This window comes from Aulostomus chinensis, chromosome 22, assembly GCF_037954235.1.
Source record: "Aulostomus chinensis isolate RoL2024-O1b breed Wild chromosome 22, RoL_Achi_v1.0, whole genome shotgun sequence".
Classification (NCBI taxonomy): domain Eukaryota; kingdom Metazoa; phylum Chordata; class Actinopteri; order Syngnathiformes; family Aulostomidae; genus Aulostomus; species Aulostomus chinensis.
In genome coordinates this window covers 14,654,508-14,679,602 of record NC_141341.1, presented here as the reverse complement: position 1 = coordinate 14,679,602, position 25,095 = coordinate 14,654,508, and the positions used below count along the sequence as shown (strand labels likewise).

At 42.9% G+C, this 25,095-nt stretch overlaps 1 protein-coding gene across 2 annotated transcripts; it reads left to right on the top strand.

The window, feature by feature from the left end:
• Positions 1-90: 90 nt before the first annotated feature.
• On the top strand, positions 91-25,095 carry hibadha (3-hydroxyisobutyrate dehydrogenase a). 2 transcript variants are annotated; one of them, XM_086192760.1, is made up of 9 exons: positions 107-233; positions 2,997-3,097; positions 3,195-3,355; positions 3,499-3,608; positions 3,725-3,846; positions 15,319-15,452; positions 15,894-15,970; positions 21,057-21,213; positions 23,807-25,095. In XM_086192760.1, exons 3-9 carry the CDS (start codon positions 3,209-3,211, stop codon positions 23,963-23,965), a joined length of 906 nt encoding a protein of 301 aa, XP_086048886.1. In that variant the 5' UTR covers positions 107-233; positions 2,997-3,097; positions 3,195-3,208; the 3' UTR covers positions 23,966-25,095. The 2 variants fall into 2 exon arrangements, with proteins under 2 accessions (XP_086048885.1, XP_086048886.1); XM_086192759.1 differs by lacking the exon at positions 2,997-3,097 and having other exon boundaries at positions 91-233.

Sequence of the window (25,095 nt, the reverse complement as noted above, 5' to 3'; positions counted from 1 at the left end):
ACGATTAGTTAAACAGGATGTCCCGCCTTTAACTTGTTCTTATTGGCCGCGGGGACACTTCGACAGCTGGGATTTGTGGTGGTAGCTGTCAATCATAGTAGTTTCGTTTGGCTGTCCTGTCCTGACAGCTGTCACTATATGCCGAGGTCAAGGGGAGAAAAGCATGGCTGCGTTGTTTCGAGGGTCTCGAAATGTTTTGCGAACGTGGAATAAGCATGTCGACCTTACCTTTGGTAAAGTATTCGCCTGAACTGTCCTTTCGTTTTTTGCGTGTTCGGTCAGGAACGCTCCCGCCCCACTGTTAGCATGTTCGCTAACACTAGCTTAGTAACGCCCTGGAGGTGCTACATGAGGTTTTAGTATCTAACAGTAGAGTCCATCAGCTGCCTACACGCTGCGTGTGTTCATGAGCCTTTAAACAGCGATGCATGATGAAATATGCAGCAAGAGACAGTTCCTTTGAACAGACAAAGACTTGGCTGCAGCACCGCAGCTATGCGCAATGATATTGTAGTGACTGTGTACAGCTAGCATCACATGGTAATCATGCAATATTCTGCTTTAATTTTGGTGTTATTCTGCACACACCTCTGCGTTCGTCATGCATTGTATCACTGTCACACCATCCAACCCAGGGCTGTCCTAAGTGGGACCACGTGAGTAAATTTGGCCTTTCAGATGTAAGGAAAATTAATTGATTTATCCATAGTAGGAGTGATAGTCATCAAAATAATAGAAATTATGAATGACAATAATGTCTAAACCTAAAAGACTTGTAATAATTGTTTTGTAAATACCTCTGTATGAGTTAAAAAGGTGTGTAAATATGTAGGGATCTCTAATAGTTAGTGTTTATAAGTGATCAAGCAGCATGAGATACTTTATGGCAGTTTGGCGCTTCAGTACATTGCTTCTGTTCCTCTTTTCCCCATGTAATGGCTTTTCTAAACAGACCTGCTCTTGCACCAGTCCTCTCTGGCAAATTTCAAAGTCCACTAAAGTAATCTCAACAACCACGACGAGTGGATTCACCTATCTGTGTGAGCATTTCAGCTAACACTAACAATTGCGCTTCTAATACCACCAGAAAAAAGAAGTCTGCTGTTTTTTTAAAATGCGTTTTTTTTATACTCTCTCGAGTAGCACATTTCCATATATGTGTGTTTTATATATGTGTGTTTCTGTGTCTATGTAATTTTATATATTTTGAAACAAAACAAGTTTTATGGACATCGCTGTAGGCTGGGGGAATTAGTATGGTAGAATTAGAAGAAATTATAGAGAGAAGTAATATTTTGATTCATATTAGAAAATTAAAATGTAATCAGGAAAAAAAGCTATTTGAAATGTATATAGTGTATTGCTGAATGAACTGCTAAGTAGTAACAGCAGCAAATTTAAGTTGATAGCTCTTTTAAAAAGTTAGTGTGTTTCCCATCATTCAAGATCAGAGGCAATAGAATTAAGTGGCGATTAAGATGCTAATTCAAATCCTCACCTGCATTTGAGTGTGACTCAATGAATTGTTACAAATCCTTGCCAAGAATTCCTCATATTGTCGGTACCATGCAGATATTGCTCTGTTTTCACAATTCAAACATTATTTGCAGTTTTATCAAATGAAAAGTATTTTTACATTTCAATTTGTTTCCCAGAGTTGGATTATAAATCCAGCAAGCATTGTTTTGTCCGATTTCAACTGTGAATCAAATCGTTATTCCAAATTTGATCCAACTGAATTGGTAGCGCTAAGATTTTGATGATGGTCAGAGTGAAGTGCTGCTTCTTTGGATCAGTGTATTCAGATGAGGCTTGTGGTCAGAACTATAGTCGTAACATTAATAATATTTTACTTTATATTGGGCCTTGGTTTTGACAGTTTAGTTTAGATGCTTTACAAGAGAGAAAAAGGCAAATACTGTCAATAAACAAAAATTAAAAAAAAAAGTGTTAAAATGCCATCTTGTGGTACAATTTTAAAAACATACCATCCACCTCTGTATGATATAATGTTGAGCTGCTACTCAGGGGTTAGGTTCAGTATACAAAACATTTTTTTGAAATAAAAAGTGAGGGAGTTCCATCATGAGTATACACTCTGTCGCCATACCAACAAGCCTGACTCTTTGCGGTCCGTGAACACGTTTTGAACCTTGTGGTTTGAATGGGTTGTGGGATGATATTCAGTCTCACTTAAACTCAGTTTAGAAAATAAAATTGTGCTTTCACAAACAGTGGACAGCAGTGTTGTGTAGGACACCCCAAGGCAGATAAAGCCTCTATAAAATATATTATCAGTAAATTTTATGGATCATTTTTATGTAGTGACCTTAAGTGTTCTCTTAAAGAAAAAAAAAGAGAGAGATCCTGGTCATTTAAGGTCAGTGTTGAATAATAATGTACCCTGTTAAAGGGGCTGGTTTAAAGGAACGGTGATATATATAGAGATATATAGATATATATATATAGATATATATATAGATATATATATATATACATATATATACACATATATACATATACATATATATATTATATATACATATACATATATATATATAATTTATATATATATATTTTTATATATATTTTATATATATTATATACATATATTTTATTATATATATATATATATATATATATATATATATATATATATACATATACATATACATACACACACACACACACACACTCTACTATGTGTGTGGGGGGGTGGTGGCTGATTGTAAGGCAGCCTTCGTGCTCGGGCTTGTTGTTGTCGTTTGGTTCCCTGCCAGTGTTTCCACTCCTGTGTTGTTAACCTGTGTGGACCTTGACTGAGCCAGCGGGGTTTACAGCCTGGACACAGACCTCCCTAAAGCTAGGTGTTAGTTATACAGCTCTCTGTGTTTTTGTTACTGTTCTAATCACAGCATTTCCTTCTGGAAAATCTTCGGATATCAGTTTGTTTTATCATTAACTATGCAAGTTGTTGTTTTTTTTTTTTTTTACAGCACTACTGATCCTGGCAAGCACTTTAATTGGGAGAGCAGAATCACACTAATCACCTGCACTGTTACAATAACTACACATGGTTTTATTGCAGATGGCTACTGTATGTTCTTGACTTTTAGAATTATTTTCTTTTTGTCTTGACTTCAGCTAAACAAAACATCTCACCTTCATCCTCTCAATTTGTTTGTCTCCTTCAGTGTCTGTGCGGTCAATGGCCTCAAAAACCCCTGTTGGATTTATTGGTCTGGGGAACATGGGCAGCCCCATGGCCACAAACCTTCTGAGAAATGGTTATCCCGTTATCGCCACTGATGTCTTCCCTGAGTCCCGCAAGGAGCTGCAGGAGCTGGGGGCCCAGGTGCGATGGAGTCAGTAACAACGACATATGCAAATCTGAAGCCTGTTCAGCAGGAAAAGTCTAATAGTAAAGCTGTTAATCAGTCAGTTATTTCATGAAGGTGTTTCTCTTGTGTTGACCTATTGTGTAACTCCAATATACAGGTAGTGGACACTCCAGCAGAAGTGGCTGAGAAAGCAGACCGCATCATCACAATGCTGCCTTCCAGTCCCAATGTCATAGAGGCCTACACTGGTCCAAATGGCATCCTCAAGTGAGTTTCTTGCACTGAAATGCACTCTGCCTGCGAAAATCCACACTTAAGACAACATGATCATAATCTGTTTCAGTAGCATAAAAGTAAACAGACTTGTGTCTGTCATTCCTCAGGAAGATAAAGAAGGGAACGCTTCTAATTGACTCCTCCACCATCGACCCTGCTGTCTCCAGAGAGATGGCAGTTGCAGCAGAGAAGATGGGTGCTGTGTTCATGGATGCTCCGGTTTCAGGAGGTAACGACTCACGTATCTAATCAAAGAGCCGGTCAACATTTTAATTTAACTTTTTTATCATCTCCAGTTCCGCATATGGTTTGGTTTGATATCAAATATACCATCTTCCATGGAGGGGATACTTTCACAGTGCTAAATACACAAGTGCAAGATGATGGTATGGCAGGTTTTATGTCTCGCTCTAACTAGTGCTTATGCTACGAAGCAGGATTTGCTTGTTAGCGGTGTAACTTTAGTTTTTCACGTCCTGAGTGTAGTTAGTGTTTCACTGATATATTGTAAATCATCAGGGCTGGTGTGTGGGATCTCATAGCAAAAAGATTATTTATAGGGCCAACTATACTAAGAACTAGCCTCAAAAAGGTCTTTGTCACCTGTAGATTCAAAGTAGTTTCATTTCATGCCACGAAAACATTGCACTGCATCACACGCATACTCTGTTTTGACTGCACACTATGTTAATGCTGCAGTACACTGATGGAAATTCTGCTGTCAGCATGGACTTTTTTGTTGTTCTTTATTTCCCCCACAATTCTTCCAGCAGGTGCACTTCTTACTGCTGCTGCGATATTGGACTTTGCTCTTAATGTTCAGTGTTTCCGGCATTTGTCATACTTGAAGTACAATAGAAAACAAGTAACCTCATTTTTTTCAGACTTTTAACATAAACTTGGTCGCCAAAGTATTCAATTTTATGCCATCCCTTTGCAGTAGTCACACTGACACGCACATTTGTTAATGAACAGAACACATTAGCTGCATTTGGTTGAAATGTGAAGGAAAATGTCCAAAGCTGTTTTAAGTGCTGAAATCTCCACAAAATCTTTTTAACGTTGGCTTCTGTGGAGCAAATTATGGCCAGACTCATTGCACAGATAGTTTACAGGTAGCTCTGCTTGTCCAATTGAGCAGAGATAGCCTGTGGAGTTGGCTAGATATAGCCTTCCTTTCTAACTTTCTAACGTAACGGCATGATATACAGTATATTGTATAATAAACAAACTGTCCTACTATACATGGGATACAAGGATCCTTTGATACCTCAAGAAATCCAACCTTTTTAACAAATTGCTTTGCTCCCTGTTCTTTTCCCAGTCAGCAACAATTATTAATAAAAGTTGATGATCGCCTCTTAGGTTTCGTTGTGGTTATAGGTGTTGTCAAGCTAGCTAACTTAAAGATAGCCTGGGTATGTTGAACTTGCTCTGCAGTACAGACCCCTGCTCAGCAGTCAAAGCTGACAATACCAATCAGAGTGTCAGGCCTGTGACCCCTCTGCCATACTTCTGAACTATCTTACACTCTTTTGTGTATCTAAACTATGGGACCTTTTGGGTTAATGCCAGGACACAGGTTGTAATTACTGAGCAGGCCAGCCAGTAGGTGCCCTCCTAAGGTTTTATTGCTGCATTTGACCAGAGGTCTTAAAGGCAAGGTTAAGGTTTTAAGTCCTCATTATGTTGGGGCTGTCTGCTTGTGATGGCTCCTTGACAGAGCACAGGATCGCCGGTCGTTCTTAATGGGCTGAGTCGCAGTGGAGAGTCCCATGTCAGAGCTTTTCATGTTGATGGACCCGTAATGGCGGGTATCCCATGTTAGTGCCTTTCATGTCAGATAAAGAGCCATAAAGAGGAGAGAAACTGCCCTCACATGGAGTAGCGGAGGGAGGGAGATAAGACACATCTCAGTAAAACTGTCCATCTCTTTGTCTCTCTGGCTTTCTCACACGCACACACACACACACACACACACACACACACACACACACACACACACACAGAGTTGTTTTGCTTCAGGTATGCACTTAAGTTATGCCACATTCTGACACTCCTCTTTGACTACCATCTCTGATCATAGTCTATTTGCTTTCTATTGCTCAATCTATAATTCACGCAGAAAACACACTGTAGCTCCCGCCCTCCCCCCATACAAACACAGACTAGGCCCACACTGGCATGTTTACCAGCTGGCGTCTGCAGAACAGGCCGACCGCAGTCAGCGAGATCAGAGTCTTAAGCCAGTTACTCTCTCTTAACACACACACTGTTTACATACTACAGACAGTGAACAGTTTGTGTGTGCAGTCCTCTGTGAAGGTTCTTCCTCTCCTGTCTCCCGACTAAGCCTCTTTTACTAGCAGAGATGACCAATGATTTACCTGCTACCCTGCCTCGATGACTTGCTCGGCTGACACTTCTCTTTCACACATGCACACTCGTCACATGTATGTGTCAAGAAAAGACACCTTTCTGTCCAGACGTAGTGCAAATTTTAACCAAACATAAAAATTGAGAATCTATTAAAAGTGACAATAAATTGAATTAGATTTATCAACTAATAATTCACTACTTCTAGAGGATTTGCTGATATGAATAAATACATTTTCTGTTTCACAACATTGTTTTTTTTTTCATAGACGCAACAGAAATTGCAGACCAACAAAATACAAGACTGATGAATCAATAATCAAATGAGCTGAGATAGGTGGGGTGACCTCCACCTCTACAAGCAGAGCCCTGGGGGCTTAGGCTTCCTGCTCTTGGTGGGAAACAGCACCACTCTTACACCCCCCCTTTTTTTTTTAAACATAAATTAATATGCACTGTTCCCACCAGGAGATGGCACCCTACCCAAATAGGGTACCCTCACACCCAGGAGGTCTGTGCAAGAGAGTCAAGTATTGGTGACATGAGCGGAATAGATTTAGAAAATAGGGAAAGCTCTGTTGTGGATTATAAAATAGTTTATGCTTGAGGTCAGTTTTAAGGTTTTGATATTGCTGACGCCATCTCACTCTTACTGGGATACTTAATTAAAATGGAGCTTTAGTCTAAACAACTCAACTTGTGTGGTGTGAAATGGGGCCTTTTAGGACTATTAATGTTCTCATTGTGAATACTTTATGTCCATAAATAGGACCCAGTGCTTCATAATTAATGGAGGGATGACAACACTTGACTTGCCCCACTTGCTGACATCGCCAGGACTCTTAAACTTCTGTCGCCGCTGCTTGTTCTTTGTGTGGTGTCTGTAATTTTTTTTATTTTATTTTATTTTAATCCCTCTTTGATAAAAAAAAACGATACTTTAATGTGTGAGTTGGTGTATTTTACACAGCAGTGTGTGCGTTTGTGTGTATGTTGCGTGCGTCACTAGAGGTTTGGCAGGCTATCGTGGGATCTGAATTGCAAAGTCATAACTTAAAAAAAAAATCACAAACACTTCCCTCCCTAACTTTCACCCTCTTCTCATGGGCATCCCACTGGCTTTTATATTTGCAGAATGTCGCAGAGGATTCAGGTATATTCATAGAGTTGCGATGTCTTGGCAAACACACACACACACATATAGAGATTTACGTAGACTGGTTCTTCAGGCATGCTAACACACACACACTTACACCACTGTCTGGTGTCAATAAATGTGTCCGCATGCAAAGTTGACCCACAACAAAACAAGCTCTGATGTCACAGGCTCAGGGTGTTGGCACACTGATGGCAAAAATAGGAGGTCTGGCTAACAAGTGGTGGGGTCGTTAGCAGTAATTACCCAGAATGCCTGTGTTTGTGTCTATGTGCCCATGGTGGGTTGCCACATTGCTAACGGACGACGCTTTAAAAAGGCCCTAAAAAAACTTTCATTGTGTTTTTCCCAGCGTTGGGAAAGTTAGCTATCAGTGCAAATGAAAGCAAGACGGAGTGGAGCTGTTGTGGGACCGTGAGCAGTCGAGCTAATGTTGCTTGTTTGTGAGCTCTTAAAATCCTCATCTAACTACCCATTTAGGCTGAGTCTCAACACCACTCTAATCATATCCATGCCACATCAACTGAAGCCTCACTGTTGCAGTGTGTCATTTGCCGACAGTTTGAACGTCATCCACCAGCCTGTAGAAGCTTGTTGAAGCCAATGCTGGCACCAGTTGGATCGTCAAGTCTGTGCTGCCAATCCTCTCCTCTGCTGACGGATTTAGGCTCCATTTCTCCCTCCAGGCCCTCAGGACCTGGATCAGCTTCTGCAAAGATTACTTTGACTTACAGCTGGGCTCTACCAAATAGTTTGACTGTTGATAATTTCAGATGGTTATTTTTGGTTTGTTATTTCACAAGCTGTTTTGAATCTTAAATTCTACACCAAGAAAGTGAATGCTTCTCAGAAATCCCAATTAGGGCAACTCACTAGTTTTTAGTGGACATTTGACCTGCATCATATGGTCAAAAATTGCACAGCTGAGGATCCAACATCATGTGTACAACAGTACTCAACAACACAGACCAAACAGGGTCAAATGTTGTGCACATGAAACAGTGGGTCATTGAGCTGAGATTATGTGTCAAGATCTAAAATGTAACTGTTTAAGGAACAGGTCTACTTTTTGGTGATGTGTTTAATGTCCATTCTTCGCGGAACTAGACGAGAAGAAAGTTACTCTTCTCTTTATGCATGCAGTGGGGAGAGACTAGCTGATTGCTAGTTAGCTTAGCACAAATAATAGTAGTAGACGGGCAAGATAGCGAGCCACCATCTTGCCTGCTCACCCAAAATGTCTAGTTTTCTGTCCGTGTAACCTAGTTTAAATAGATCAGGTTCAGGATCTGGGATCATCCAGAAGTAATCATCCTCATCCGCTCCTTTAAAGCTGGCCCTGATTGGTTGATGGTGCTTTTGAGGTGCTGCGTGAAATCACTGCACTCAGGTCAGGAAAGTAGTTCCAGTTATTCTGCTGCTTGCACACAGAGAAGAGTATATATCTTCCTGTCTGGCTCTGGTAGGATGATAAATAAGCATATTCCCAAAAAACTATTCTTGTTCCTTTAAAGATGACTGATGGGTTATATTTTCTGCACACAAAATAACCTTTCAAACTAAAAACACACTGCTGCTGCAGGATCAACCCCTTTGGTTCTCTGAGAACAGTTCCCTCCACCAGAAGTCTTCCCTGCCATCTGGAAAAACTTTAACTATTACAAGGACATTACATTGGGACACTGGCAGCAGCACAATTTGAAGTATATCCAAAGGGGTTACTGTGGTCCTTAAAAATTCTCATGAACCAATCGTGCTTCTTGTGCCACTTGACAGGATGTGTCTGAAATCCCCCTGTGTTCACTCATTCAGCGTTTCCCATCGTATCGTATCCCAACATTACACAGTGTTGTTTTCTTTGTTTAAAATCAATAACTTAAGTCAATGACAGGAAGAAGAAAAAAACTGCAACGATTCCGAAGATCCATTCATTCTTTTAAGTCTTTTTTCAGAGCCGTATGTTCTGGAAATATTTTAAAGATATTCCCATTTGCTATTTTCTGTCAATTTAGAATAAGAGTCTGATTTATAAAGACAACGATCAGTTACGTCATCAACAATGCAACTAATCATTTGATGTCCGACAAGTGAAGTTGTCGTGCCCGACCAAAATTCTTAGCAATACAACAAAGTAGTAATCTGTGGGATTTGACTCTGCTTTCACCTCAGAGTTTAGACTCCCTTTAAGTGATAAAATGTCAGAGAATAAATGGCAGCAAGTGGGAAAAAAGAGAGAGCATCTGGTCACAGTTGACAACCTGCCTGACTCCACTGCCCGGTCGAACACTCAGTGAAATCTGCCCGTGGGATATCTGGTCAGAGGAAGTAACAGCGGATCACTCAGGCCAGCCTAATCCAGTCTGAGAATGGGATTAATGAGAAGGTGAGTCTCAGGGCCTGAAGGCAGTTCACTGGAGGTTATGGATGGTTCCCTGGGCCGGTTGGACCGGCAGGCAGGAGGGCGGTGCTGTTGCAGTCATTTTGATGGGCTAACCGAGACTAGCGAGACAGTGACCAGAAGACTTGATTAGCATAACAAGACTTTCACTGACGGGTTCTCGTGACACTGAGGGGAGGGGAGTCAATTGACCAGGGGTAGTGATGAGGTGGGGGGGGGGGGGGGGGGGGCTTGCCTATACTCCAGATGGAGGCAGGCCCACAGCAGCTGGGGACTGGCTCATATGGGACTGGCTCATACCTCTCTGCCCCAGTGTCAGCTGCTGTGTGTGTGTGTGTGTGTGTGTGTGTGTGTGTGTGTGTGCGTGTGTGTGTGCGTGTGATAGTCAGCTGGTATATGAGTCATACAAACCTGTCCTTCAAATGTAACCCAAAATGTCACACAGTGTGTCACTCATCTATAAGGGAATTAGCATGCAGTTTATTTTGAAGGACAGTTTCTGCATCTTAAGAGTGTGTGTGTGTGTGTGTGTGTGTGTGTGTGTGTGTGTGTGTGTGCGTGTGTGTGTGTGTGTGAGAGAGAGAGAGAGAGAGGCCTAATTGGGCATCATTATTAACTTGCTCTTTTCTAGAGTGAGTCTCATTGGGCTACAGAAAGGATTGATTGTGGATCGGTCCTGCCTCCTTCATTCTCTGTCACCTAGCATTGACCAAGCTCTCCCCTACGGAATAGAGCCGTTACTGATGGTGATGATGGTAATGATGGTGATGATGATTCAGGCTGGCCTCGTGGTCAATGGACAGACATTGCAAACTAAACCCTTAAGCCTGTAGTAATCTTAAAAAAAAAACAGAACAACTGTGTTGAATTTAACTGAATTAACCCCTTTTTCTCCCCATGTCGCCTGAGGTTCTCTTAGAGCGTTTGCGTGCAGGATTCAGTTCTCATGGCGCTACAGCCATTAACCAGAGCTGATAAAGAGCCTGTTTTTCACATAACAGTGCAGCATTAGCAAAGTTGGCAGATAAACTGTTGAAAGTGCTGCTTTTTTATGTGTGAGAGTTAGTTTTTTTTTTTAAAGGGGGGGGGGGTAACAGACACCCTTGTACCGTTTCACTGATTTACTCGATATCCGTTATGTTCTTTACAGGGCCTGTTTGGGTTTTTAATTTCTTTGAGAAACAGATCTGCTCTTGGGTGTAATTATAATGGTGGGCCACATGAGGCTACGTTGTTGGGCCTGTAAACACCCTCCAGTTCACACTGCAAGCAGTCAGCTCATGTCGACTCAATGATGTTACACTATTAAGCCTGAATTACAGACGACTGCAGCCGAGCCAAAACTCTAACCTTACATGTGCATATGGTTAGCAGCAAACAAGGTAGCATCCTGCCAGGGCTGAAGGGTTTTTACGCCAACAACTTTTTTTTTTTTTTTTTGGACTCAAAGGTGTTACACGAAATCTGGAGTATCCCTAAATCTCTCCAAGCACTCTCTCAGTAAGAGCAGTTACATTATCATTTTGAGGAAATTAGACGTTTGGCGCAGCTCTAATGATATTATAGGTGTTGTTTAGCTTGAAGTGTTTTTCCGAATCTTCTCAGGGGTGGGGTTGGCAGGGTTGGCGTTTTGTCAAATGCGTCATCCATTACCAAACTCTGCGATCGTCCTATTCGTGTGTGTGTGTGTGTGTGTGTGTGTGTGTGTCTGTATCCGCCTGTGTGTATTGTTTGTGCTGCTTCATATTTGTCAATGTAGTTTAATTTAACCCAACACCAATAAAAAGTGCCTACTGGTTTACACGTGGCTCATAACTCCGAGACACAGCCCTCAGAAGCTCCAACTGATGTCTTATTGGTGGCTGACTCTAGGATTTGCACCTGTCCATAGGACACACACACACAGATACTGCATACACATGTACACACGCTCACACACACACAGACACACACACCACTTCAAAAAGAGCTCAAGTTTAAAAGGTTACAAGACTGTCATGAATTGCTTTGGTTGATTCTTTTGTGTGTAATGAGAGAAGTGCTAATGAATCTAGTGTTCACAACAAACAGGCCAAACCAAAGTTGTTCCTCTGATCTCCCTCTGACTTCACACAACCTGCTTCACTCTCTTATGTTCTGGGTTACTACCCGTCTGTTAGGCATCTGATCTAATGATGTTGGAGTGACTGCTTATTAACTTGTTGTGAGAGGAGATCGGCTAAAGATGTTGTTAAGGAAGTTGTATGGGCCACACACCCTCAGCTCAAACCTCTCCATCTGTCGCACTTTGTTGAAGCACTTTCATGACCTGGCAGTACAGAGAAGAATGTAACAGCCAACACCAGCATGGTTCAATGACATTTGGGGCGGCTTGATTTGGAGGTTTGAAGGTGGGGGTCCAGCTAAACAGCCATCTGAAGAGTCAAACTAGCAAATAAGAAGTATATTTGTATGTGTGTGGGGGGGGTGGGGGGGTGGGGGGGTGCCAGAATTGTGCTTCGCGCCAGAAAACATCAACTCTCCAGCTCGAATGGATATCAGATTTCAGCAGAAGTGCAAGTCAGTCCTCTCTCGGTCATTTTGCTCGTCTTTTCCCATCATCCTCTGCTATTTGTTTTGCTCTCAGCTATTGGACCAGATTGTGCTCTCACTGCAATCAAGATTCTGTACGGTTCACTTGGGAACAGGCCAAGACTATTTGGGAGATGTGGAGTCTTACTAGTTGTTTTGGTCTCCACCGGAGTATGATTACTGCTCTCGCACGTCCCCAAACAAACTGCACCAGGGTTCGATTGAAACAGACTGAATGCGAGGTTATGAAAGCACACGTAGACCACGTTTTTACCTCTCAGCTTAACTTTTCTTTTCTTAACAGTTTGTTAGGTAGAATCTGGTGTAGCATTATAGACAGAACATTCCCTCTTGTGGATAGCTTTTTAAAATTTCCATCCCTCCTCTCTGCATCTTCTATCATCATATGCAGACACACACACACACACACACACCTTGCCCCCCTCCCCTCCCCTAGGGGGCGATGTGTAGTTGCACAGTGCTAACGATCCAGGACTGTCACTCCCACCGGGATGGATGAGCCAGTGGACCCAGCACTCAGAAAGCCTCATTAGGATTCCTCTTTAATCCGTCTCTGACAGGACTGGCCCGAGAACGGGACAGCCCCTCACGTTCACACACACACACACACACACACACACACACACACACACACACACACACACACACACACACACACACCTACTGTAGAGAGACAATTACACTTCTCATGTGCAAAGACAAATGCACGTTGTTCCATGCACAATGAGGAGACTCCTTGATACACGCACATAAGCATTGTTATGGTAATGATGTATTATTCTTCTGGCAACAAGGATCTTCCATCATCCCTGTGTCACTGCTTATAGAAATCCTCTACAGATCATAAGAGCTTATTATGGGTGATTAGTTAATTTGAGGGGGGAGAGTTGGGAGGGATGCTGGGAGGTAGGAAGAGAGATCGTTATCTTTCTCTGCTGCCCCCCATCATCATCATCTCTCTCTCTCTTCCTAAGTTTTCACTCCATCCTCTCCTCTTTTCTCCTGCTCTCTCTCTCTCTCTCTCGCTTTAGTGAGATATATTGATCAGCACATTGACTGTGTTATCAATAATCTCCTCTTTAGTCGTCTGCTAACAGTGATCTCCACTAATGAAGCAGCACTGTTGTCACACTGCAGTGTGTGTGTGTGTGTCTGTGTGCAAATCTGAGACAGAATCTTAGCCTGCTGCATGAAAACTACAAAACAAAGGAGAATTCATTTTGAGTTAAAGTTTTCATGATTTGTTCTATGATTTGCTGAACTTCCACAATTAAAACAATAACATATATATTTTCATTCCATCTCCGGTTCCAAAAGTGTGAAAGCACTGTAAAGTTCTATGAGGATCTCAGTACTAGATTTTAAATGACATTGCCCATTCAGTCACAACATGATGGAAGCTATGAATTGTCATCAAGAGACCTTACAAATCTTCTGTATGTTGTTACTGATTTATATCAGCTCTGTGCCACTATAGGTACACGTAGGTAAATGTTTGGAACACATTTCACTAAGTTTACCTTCACATTCTTATGTGAATTCCTGGTAATAAGATTTTGGAGTCAAATTTTTTTTTTTTTTTTTTTTGCCAGCTTGTCAAGAATTTGGTGTTGGCTGGTTTTAAGTGTTTTTGGACCAATATTTATGATCGCATGGCTCTCAAGACTGTATGCAGACTTGTGTTTCGACATTCTGTTTTCATACGGTCATTCATTGTCACAGCAAAAATACCATAAAATATCTCGATCCATTTTTAAATCACTATCGCCCACCTCCACAAATTCTGCTACTAATTATTGATCTTAAGTACAGCAAGCCAGGCATATGTAAATAAAACAGCTTGACATGAAGTAACATGAGAGGAAATAAATATATCATGTCGGTGGTCTGTGGACCATATGTGTGTATGATTGGTGTGTGTGGTGGCCTTATGCTGAGCGTGTGTTTGCAGTGGCCCATAGGCAGCTGCCGCAGCGTTGGGCTTCATTATGTGGCCCTAATGACCTGATGACAGCTCATCGCTGACACACACGTATACCCACACACACAGAGTGTAGCGGCATCATCGCACACTGACAACAGCACTGCCAATTAAAGATGGGGGAGGGGATTGAGGGATGTATATTTGTGTTTACGGGTCATGGAGAGCTCCTGTCTGCTCCTCTGGTCACCTCCACTCTCTGATGTGATTTCAGCTGTTTTGTCCGCAGTAATTCCCTTTTTAATTATTAACACTGACATTATTAGGTTTTCAGTATTAAGAGGCATTTCATTACCACTTGACGACACCCTGAAGAGACTTGCCAACGACCCCACTCTGTCGCTCTGAGAACTGCAAACCTGCACGATCCAGCAAGCTGCTCAATATTTCACCTTCTACAATACTTTTGTGTGTGTGTGTGTGTGTGTGTGTAACAGCAATTCATTGTGTTATTGTCTGGGGCTATTCAATGAAGCATTTAAGGGACAGTGCCATTAAAGAGACTCAGGCCGATGGGGCTCAACCCACTCTGAAAGGCAGTTATTTTTGCATTAAGGACCCTGTGGATGTGGTGGTGGGGGGGTGATGGGGTTGCAGTCGCCTCCTACAACATGGCACGCTCCTTAAGCCATCAGGCATGGGGAGGAACGCCTAATTGAACATGATAAAGTGTAAAGTTAATTACCCCTCACGCCTGTCACTGATACCCCCATGAGGAGGGGCAGCCTCAGGCACAGCTGTTGTGTGTGTGTGAGAGAGAGAGAGAGAGAGAGAGAAAGAGAGAGAGGGACTGAGAGAGGTGGGGTGACAGGACAAAAGGCAAGGGTTCCCACGAGGGTTGTGCAGTGGATGATGGCAACAATCGGCTTTTAAAGATACCTCTGTCCCTCTGGTGCACCACAACTTAACATGCCTGTCCCACTATGAGTCTTATACACACACACACACACACACACACACACACACACACACACACAGCATGGTTTTGTAGAAACAGTGAAGCTATCACTACACTGTGTGCTGTTAAATACTCTATACACAGTTGAATGCACCTGCTAACTCATTGAGCAGCTACTTAAAAACATCTTTTGTTGAATGAAACTTTGTGAGCACTTGTACAACATTTGTAGGTCAGATTTTGGTTGGCGTTCCTCCCCTGTGAGGTCAGGGCGTTGATATGTGCGCGTTTGTGTTTTAGGTGTAGGGGCTGCCAGCATGGCCAAACTGACCTTCATGGTGGGTGGCTTGGAGGAGGAATACCACGCTGCACAGGAGCTCCTCACATGCATGGGAGCCAATGTTGTCTACTGTGGGCAGGTTGGGACTGGACAGGTAATTAAAAAAAAAAAAAAATCTGGACACATACATGCTGGCACAGGATTTATTTTTATCTGCAACTTAAAGCACATTCTCAAACTCTCAATAATCTCAATAACTGCAGTAACAAAGTCAAAATATCACATATCATCTAAAGCTAAAACTACGTGTTGAGCACCATTATTATTTCATTATTTTTTTTTAAATTATCAAATTGCACTAAATAAGTATTTTGCTCCACTGATCCCAGAATCTCCATGTGACACGTCCCAGTTGATGATATTTCTAGTGAGTCCTTGTTTGAGAACATTCACTTATCATCTATCATCTATCTCATCTATCATGATAATTATGTCCGAAATTCCTTTCAAGATATTTACATTCTGCATTGGACGTTGCCTCAATGGACAAGTCACATGCACACAGTAAAAGTGTCATTTTCCCTTCTTGGTTCAGGCAGCAAAGCTCTGCAACAACATGCTGCTGGCCATCGGGATGATTGGGACCGCAGAGACCATGAACCTTGGCATCAGGTATTGTCTGACAATGCAACACTCAGCTTTGTCCCACCTGCCCTCCTGAAGCGTAGTATTCACTGCTCAAGATTTATTAGGTTACAGTGTACTTCCTGTCAGCCCCTGCGGATCATTTTGGACGTTGACAATTGTTAATAAAGAGAGTTTGAAAAATAAAGGTTTGCCTACTGGTTTAGCAACAATACTAACAAAGCATAAATGCTCTACCTTGATCCTTTGTACTTCACTGGTCTCTGCAAATTTGGCTGCCATTTCCAGCCAGTCTCCCATCCCATCAGTTGTGTGTGTGTGTGTTTGGGGGGGGGGGGGGGGGGGGCATCAAAGAGGCTTGTATGCTCCACTCACAAAGGCGCCAAAAATAATCTGTTTGATACACAGCCCAAAGGCCAGTTTGCACCCGTGAACCTCAGTTTGTTTTTTTTAAACTGATGCTTGATTTTATTGTGTGTATCCACTGCACGTGCACAGGCACTCAGACGCAAGCTCAAGGCTCACCAGCTCCTCCCTTTTTGAGAGGATGCAGGGAAGAGTACAAGCACGATGGCGACCATAAATGACAGCAAAATACATTACTGACTGCCATTTCATTGGGATGTTTGTTTTTCTCCTTAATTACAAAACAAACTCAATTGAAACATTGACACGTGTTGAAATGTGGCACTCCTTAATGCCTCTATTTGAATATTTGACTTGTGACTCTGCTTCAGCTGGATATACAGAGTTTATCCTGATCAAGTCCTTAAAATCATAATAATCTCATGAGCAGAATGTGCTGTTCACATACAGATGTAGCCAAATGTATCAAAGCAGTTTAGTGATCCGCTGGGGCTCTTTTTCTTGTTGAATCAACAAAATAGCGGCGTCTTTCTGACATTTGGCTATCATGGGCACCATGAGCTGAAAGACGGCAGATTTGAATGTTCAACGTTTTAGCCCCACATTAATTCAGCTAAAAACGAGCTGTCACTGTAAAAGAAATGACTAGACCAGTGATAAAGCTGCAACTGTGGCAGTAATTTACTACTTCAGTACAGGTTTGGAAACGTGTGCGTGCCTGTGTGTGTTCAGTTTATGGAAGTGTAAAAGGGGATCAGCCCCAAGTCAGACCCCATCTCTTGTGGAGTGAGATGGATGAGGGGGTGGAGCCACAGCCTCTGATTTACATCTGCTGATTGAGCTCTCACCAGTATCCTGTCACACCCCTGTCACTGAGCACCGCCTAGAAATCCCATCATTCATCATGCCTAGTCCTGGCGTCAAGCCATTTTGGGCAGGAGGCTGTTAATGATGGGATATGAAGTCCTCGCTTATAAAATGTCTGGCTCATTCAGAAATGGTCAAATCGTGGACAGATGTGAACAGATCTGAGCATCTAATTCTTGCCAAAATACAGATTCCCTGTAGACTCTACAGTGCACTTGCATCCCTCCAACGAATGCAGCAAACTGAGCCATCAGTTTAGCATTTCACTTCAGCAGTGTTAATTTATTATTGCTCAGGTTTCTACATATCCCCCTTGTCAAACTGTTTCCTCTGTTCACTGTGCTACTTTTATGTGTTTTTATGTTTTTTTTTAAACTTACACTTATTAGCAAGTGTGTGTGTGTGAGAGAGAGAGAGAGAGCGTGTGCATGAGTTGCTTTTGCCACAGTGCAGCTGTGTTAGTGCAGCTGATTTATCTGTGCTGAGACAGAGAAGGAAAATTGGCATGAGCACTTGTACATAAATCCCCCCACTAGGCCTCTGAAATATGGAGGCATTAAGGGAGCAACACAGATTTACACATCGCCACACTGTCTCTGACACACACACACATACACACACACACACACACACAGATTTACAAGCCGAGACAGCAGTTTTCACAAAACTACAACTTACTATGCACATCATTATAATCTATGAAAATTAAAAACATTGTGCATCGCTTCAAATTGAATGTGAATTATTGTTTATATCCATCTAGCTTTGATTGTGTGTACGGTGTGTGTGTGTCTGGCTTAGGGTTTCCACATCCCCGTACTTCTTACTAAAGCCAATCTCTGGGGCTTTATTAGAAGGTTTGACAAAGACTGCCATCGTTTAGAGAGCACCCACACCCGTAAATCTCCCATGCTGCATTGCAGCTCAGCCTCTTATGCAGAGAGGATGGTCTCTTAGCCGCATGTGTACCGACACACTTACTGACACCGTCTGACACAAAGAAGACTGAGCGCTCACAGCCAATTTAAAGGAAAACAGCAATAACATTTTATCATGCCGGACTTGGGCCTGATAGAGCTGCCCTTTCTTAAAACAAGTGTGTGTGTGTGTGTGTGTGTGTGTGTGTGTGTGTGTGTGTGTGTGTGTGTGTGTGTGTGTGCGCGCGCGCTTGTCTCCTTACCTGTACACACAGGCACACACACACACACACACACACACACACAGAGTTCTGTTCGGTGGAGCTAATTTGTTGATCTCAGATGGAAGCTCGGGCCGTCTCCAGCAGAGCGTGACGTTCTCTTAGTGCAAGGAATGGCCACGCATGACAATTATGAGTACACACACACACAGTCTTTTTTCTTCCTCCTCTTTCCCCGTCTTTGGGCTTCTCTTCTTCATCCCTATTTGCTATACCTCCTCATTTTATTCTCTTCTTTTTAATCCCTTCATCTTCTCTGGCTGCTGTAATTTCTGCATGCAGCCAACCAGTCAGTGTGGAGGGGGTGTTTGAGGAGACAACAGTGATTTTAATGACGCACATGAAGATGAAAGAAGAGGAAGAAGAAGAGAGAGGCGACTAGCACAAGTTTCTTTAGTGTGCAGCTTCACCTGCGTGCGATACCTGAGCAGGAAGGCACATGTTTGCTGCTGTATTCGCATCATGGCGAGAACGTTGGCTGAATCATAAGGGTTTAACAAGACACACCAACACAGACGCACATCTCTCCTCCTCCTCCTCCTCTAATCATAGCTCAAATGAATTGTGAGCATATGTTCCGATGAAGATTAAAGTTGGGTGATAAATGTGCTTGTTGCCTCCATAAATGAGATAGTAAAAGCTTGTGTGTCTGCGTGTATATGTGCTCGTTACCTCTTTAATGTAATAATAAACGGGGAACATTCTGGGCTTCCTCTCTTGTGGCATCAGTCGAGGACAAGGAGCTAATCGCAATGAAACAGACAGTTAGTAGCGGCGCTGCAAATTAACTCCACCTGCTAGAGCTCCCAGCGCATAAACACCCTCCCCTCTTATTTTCATCCCATCTCCATCTCGTCAATCTGCGCCAGCATCACACAGCAACACGTTTGTTTTGCTGTTTGTGACTACGTGTATGTATCTATCCATGTCAATCTTGTTAAAGCGTGACATGTCCTCTTCTCCACGCAAATTACAGCAGGCGAGGAACAACGCCACTGCGCCAGCTAATAACCACGGCCGTTTGAGTGGTTTTTAGTGTGCATGCCTGTGTGTGTGTGTGTGAGTGTGTGAGCGTGAGATGGGATCTAGAGGGGTAATTCATTGATTTATCGTTAACAGAGGACAACAGCTCCCCGTCAGCGTCTCTGGTCGCTATAACAAATGATCTGCGCGCTCGGACGCGGTTTATTGTAGCTTAGCCAGTAACCTTTTCAGCTGCTGACCCAGAACGCTGGGAGGGGCTGACTGCTTGTGCGTATGTGTGTGTGTGTGTGAGTGAGTGAAGAGATGGGGGGTTTGTGTGCGATGTCAAACATATGTCCCCCAGAGTCCTCAGACAGGGAGGTGTCAGCAGGGAAGATGAGGGGGAGGACGAAGAGAGAAGAACAAATGGAGGTGGCAGGGAGAGGATGGCGGAGGATGCTCACAGACATAAACTGAAAAAGCCATCATGACGAGACTGCTGTTAAAAAAGCCAAAACACATGTTTACACACACACGTATTTGAGCATACAGAGTCACTGATGCCACATTTCCAAAACAGTCTGTTAAAAAAGTGAGGAGCGGACACAATGGAGACGGAGGAGGAGGAGGAGGGAGAGACATGGAGGGCATGTAAATGCAACTCCCCGTTCTTAATTAGTTAGTAGACAGCCAGTAAAAACTGTGGTAGTAATGGCGGAATGAGAGCCAGGTGGAGGGAGGGGGGCTGCTGGCCTTAAGGACCTATGATGGGTTAACAGTCATATTGAAAACAGAGTAGAGTTCCTCAGCTGTAAGTAACACTGAACAGAGGCAGGCAGGGCTTGATGTGGTCAGCCTCACTCCGGCCTTTAAAACCCTTAATACACATGAGCAGACACTGGAGCTCGTCACACCCTCTCTACTCCATGGCCTTGTTTCACTCTCTGTTTCTGCGTCTTGCTTCTTCTCTCTGTAGCAGCAGGATTTGTGCATGTGAAAGCAGGTTGCAGCAGAACTAAGAGTGCACCGCTATACGTGACAGCGAGGTTTATGGCTCCCCCGTGCTGCTTAACCACTTCTCCTCCTCCTCCACCACTTTTTTTCATGAAAGAGGGATGATGAAGGATAGACATGCTGCTAAACATCAATACTGCATTAGCCAGCATTACAAAGCCTTCAGCCATTAACACTGAGGAATGGTCACAGCCGGGCATAAGGTTCATTGGGGGTCATCGCGATTACCCGCTGCCCCTCACCCATCTTCCTCCACATTTCTACTTCACCCCTTTTAGAAAATGACTGCCGTCATGGGTACTTTTTACTTCTATCGGCTCAATTTCACCTTCCTCTTCACCACTTATCTTAATCTGGATGAGTATACAGTGGGCGTAAATATAAAGTATGATAGTTATTGAATCAACCGTATTAATTGATGCTAATGTGGACAGGTGGTCTTTCCAGGGTGTAAACACCTGGTTCGACTAATCGGGTGATCTACTCATGAATTTCCCACACAAACATGGAGGTATGAGACAAGAACAGGTTTGCATGCAACTGATGTTGGTTACTCAGAAGTGCAGTACTGGTCATCCAGAGGCCAGAAGTGCATCTTTTGGAGAGATGCCCAGTGTAACAAGTATTCATATCAACTACACACGAGTATGCTGATCCTTGAGTATAGCAAAGGAAATACTGACCTCTGTGCTCTTCTTCTCCCAGACTGGGTTTGGACCCCAAACTGCTGGCAAAGATCCTCAACATGTCCTCAGGTCGCTGCTGGTCCAGTGATTCGTACAATCCAGTCCCCGGTGTCATGGAGGGCGTCCCCTCGGCTAACAACTACCAGGGAGGCTTCGGAACCACACTAATGGCTAAGGTAACTTCCTGCTCCCTGACCTAGTGTCTTGTCTTTAAATCAGCTCATTTCTTAACTTTCGAAGGTGAAGAGAAACCTGGCCCTGACGTTCTCCAGCAGTCCCAGGTGTTATCCTCCCACAGTCCAGACTTTACCCTGTGAGACAGCTGGTTTCATGAGGTCACATGAGAAGCCATCCCGTTTAGTCCAAAAACCTAACAACAATGAGAAGCAACCGTTCAAAACAACAGTGGCGGCTCCTGAAGAGGTTAGCGTAGATGCTGCTATGGCCTCCGCGATCATGGAGCTGGAGAGTAAATTTATCTTTTACAGAAGAGCAAAGAACACTGAAGGCTTTTTCACATGGAAAAGTTTTCGTTCTTCTACCAACTGGCCTCAGCTTCTACATCAGTTCATTGATCTGATTGGTTGAAGTTAGCCTGTGATGGACAGATAGTTCATCCCATCGAAAGACTTTCAGTGGGCGTTTTCTCTGATGCTAGTGGGAAAGCAACCATCTGACACGTCAGGTTAGGCCTGTTCTCTTAATCGATTTTAAATCGCGATTATGAAGTTAGGACGATGTTAAAAACGCAAAACTCGTAAAATCGATTATTCACTTTAACTAGGGTAATTACGGTAGAGCCCCCGTTCATGTGTCTGGGCTGCGCTGAGTTGCCGTAGTGACTTCCGCCTCCGTTCTCCTGTCGCGCGTTTCCTACACATTGTAAACAAACATTTCGGCGTTGGATTTAGCTGCCTTAAAGTCCGTTGTGTGGAAGTGGTTCGGCTTCGACTCTTCTGATGAAGAGCAAAGTCCTCCGCGTTGAAAAATCTGTCTTAAGTCAGTGGGAGTTAGAAGCAGTACGACTAATTTATTTCAACACCTCCAGAAAAACCATCCGTCGGAATAGCAGCAGTGTGTTGCAGGGCGGACCGCACAAGGGACCGGAGATGCGGCTACACCACCACCTACTCCGAAGCAAGTTACTGTGCCAGCGTCATTTTCACGTGTGGTACCATATGATAAGACTGGGGGTGGGGAAATATTCCAGATGCAGTCGCGTTTCATATCGCGACAGGCATGGTCCCGATATACACAGTAGAAAAGGCTGGCTTCAGACATCTGCTTCACACGCTGGACCCCCGCTACAAGCTACAAACTTTATTTTACAAAAAGTTAAAATTTGGCACTTTATTCTTTGGTTTTTGTTTAATCAAGGGGATGAAAGTGAGGTTTTTCTCTCAATCCCAAAGGGATTGTTTTTTTTTTCTTTTCTTTTTTGTTGTTGTTTACAAGTGGTCTACAAGAAGATAGCATGGAGCAAAGCCAGATGGCAAAAGTTCATTAATTTTTCTTTATATTATTTTTTGTTTAATAAGAGCAAGGTTTGCACTCAAATCCCAATGGGGAAATGATTTGCAAAATGTTCAATAAAAAAAACAGCATATTTGAAGTCCTTCCTTTGCCTTTTGTCATTTCACAAAATAATCGTAATTGAAAATCAGATTTTGAGAGAAGAAAATAAGGATTTTATTTTTAGGCTAAATCGAACAGCCCTACGTCAGGTCCATGTCAGATTTATACAGATATATGAAATAAAGAGGAGTGAGGTGTTTAACTTACTCAAGCACATAAAAGATTGTCAAAACTGTTGTAGAGATTCATTGTCAGTGGACGAATTGTTTCATCGCTAATCTAATTTGTGAGACTCTCAACTCTCCAACTGGCTCGGTTTTACAAACTGATCTTTTTCATCAGAGCGGCCCTCCTGTCCTCCCTCTCCTGCATCATCTGTGACTGCCTGTTTCATTTCATTTTACTGTCGTTGCTTTAGCTCGCTCGTCTGTGTGGGTCAGTCTGCGTCTGTATTACTTCGAGCATCTGTTAATACACTCGCAGTGTGTGTCCTGCACACTTTAGCCTGGTAGTTCTATCACAGTCAGCAAACTTCAAGCTGCTCTATCTACTCAATTACAATCGCTTTGTCACAGCAGGCTTTCAACTTCCTCCAGATGCTGTGGGAGTCCTTCATGCTAAACCCTGACAAAATTGGGTTTTGAAGCAAGCCACAATGTTTTCCTAATCCTAACCAATGGTTTGGGCCTTTTATAAAATATACGTACATGAAATGAAGTGGTTGGACACCAGGGGGTGCGTCGTGACACTGGGGGGTGTGAGAGCATCCATATTTAATTACATGGGATGAGAAGATGTTGTCGTAGTAACAGTGTGTAGTACCTGTTGCTTTACCCACCAACACAGAGTTCTGCTGCGCGTTTGGTTCCTGTGTTGTTCCCCTCTGTGTAGACACAGTTGGCCGTTTACAGGGAACAAAACTGAGCTAAAGAAGAATTATTTCCTGACCTTATTTCACCAGAAGCACAGAGATACACTCCACATGAATGAGAATGTTGTTTTATGCCTGCTGTGGGTGTAAATAAGCAAATCCTGGTAAACAAGCTTATGTTCATGTAAAGGTTGACCTGTTAGAACTCCCACTCCCTTCAAAGACCCAGAAACCAGGAGAATGCTCTGTTATTTCTGACAGAATATATTCTTAGCCCCACTAAAACCTGCCTCTCTCTTTCTGTCATTGCATCTTTTTTCTAGGATCTCGGTTTGGCTCAAAACACCGCCACCAACACGAAGACGCCCGTCCCTCTGGGTTCCCTCGCCCACCAGATCTACCGGGTCATGTGCTCCCGCGGCTACGCTAACAAGGACTTCTCATCTGTCTTCCAATTCCTACGTGAGGAAGAAGGCCCGTGAAGGGGGGGGGGGGGGGTTACTGATGACACCACACACACAAACAGACCACTACACACCCTAGTGCCCCTGATCCCACTCTGCTCAGGAGAGATGATGGCCTAACTCACCCTCAGGCACAGATCTGCTGTCCAATTAACATACTGTACGTCAACACATGTCCCCTCGTTGTATTGGCTGAACCATATTGTCTGTCTGTGGTGCTTCATGTGCGCAGAGGAAATACGATAATGCTACAATAGGTGTTTTTCGAAAGTGATGCGTAATAATTGCATGATTGCTACAAGTTAAGGTACATTTCTGTTTGATTCGTTTGTCTCTTAGCCAAATGACCTGGGGAGGTCTCTGTTGAAGGAAAGAGGACAGCAATAAAGACAAACAACACATCAGAAGAGAATTTACAGATTGATGGAAATTCAGTAGAAAACGCACCGCAGACTTTGCGTTGTGATTTGACATGCTGATACATGTAAAATCACCTTTCGGCCATTGTGTTGGCTCAAAGTTTGTCTCTGATTGGTTTTTGTTTTGTTTGTTTTTTTATTTGTGGGACACAAGCATCGTCCATTCACATTCACGTGAGACTGTTAGCCATATTTAATTTGTTCATTTGAGTGTTCAGTTTGTTTACTCTGTGAAAATACTAGTTACTTTCAGTTCTTTACTGCATTTTATTCACTAGTCACTGGACAGGCCTGATGTTAAATACTTTAGCTGGTTATTTTTGCACTGTGTGCATCTCGGTACAATGTGCTTGTACATTTTGATAAAGTTACAGAATCTGAAATTACCTCTCTGCGCTGCTGTTTACATCTGCTTCTCAAGCCACTGGAGTATAAGTTTATGACCAACGCTGTGTAAAGTTGATGCGTTCGACTGGAAGATGTTCTACTTTCTGATTTCACTTTAAAATCTGTCCTCAATATTTTTCCTCTATATGTCTACATGTGTCAGCAAGGAATGGTTCCTTGCAGCTGTGAGCAAATGTACATAATGTATATTTTATATTGTGTAGTATTGAAAGGGAATTTAAGAACTGTCACTGAAGTGGGTTTTTTTTTTGTTTTGTTTTTGTTTTTTAGTAAAATCATTGAGTGTCTACAGTTTGGCTGAAATAAAACTTCTGTTCTGTG

What these genes read in the sequence shown, in the direction of transcription:
- hibadha (XM_086192759.1), top strand. Translation starts at nt 164, where the DNA reads ATGGCTGCGTTGTTTCGAGGGTCTCGAAATGTTTTGCGAACGTGGAAT. An exon ending in ACCATGAACCTTGGCATCAG is followed by an intron (nt 15,971 to 21,056) that starts GTATTGTCTGAC and finishes TTCTTCTCCCAG; the next exon opens with ACTGGGTTTGGACCCCAAAC. An exon ending in GAACCACACTAATGGCTAAG is followed by an intron (nt 21,214 to 23,806) that starts GTAACTTCCTGC and finishes TCTTTTTTCTAG; the next exon opens with GATCTCGGTTTGGCTCAAAA.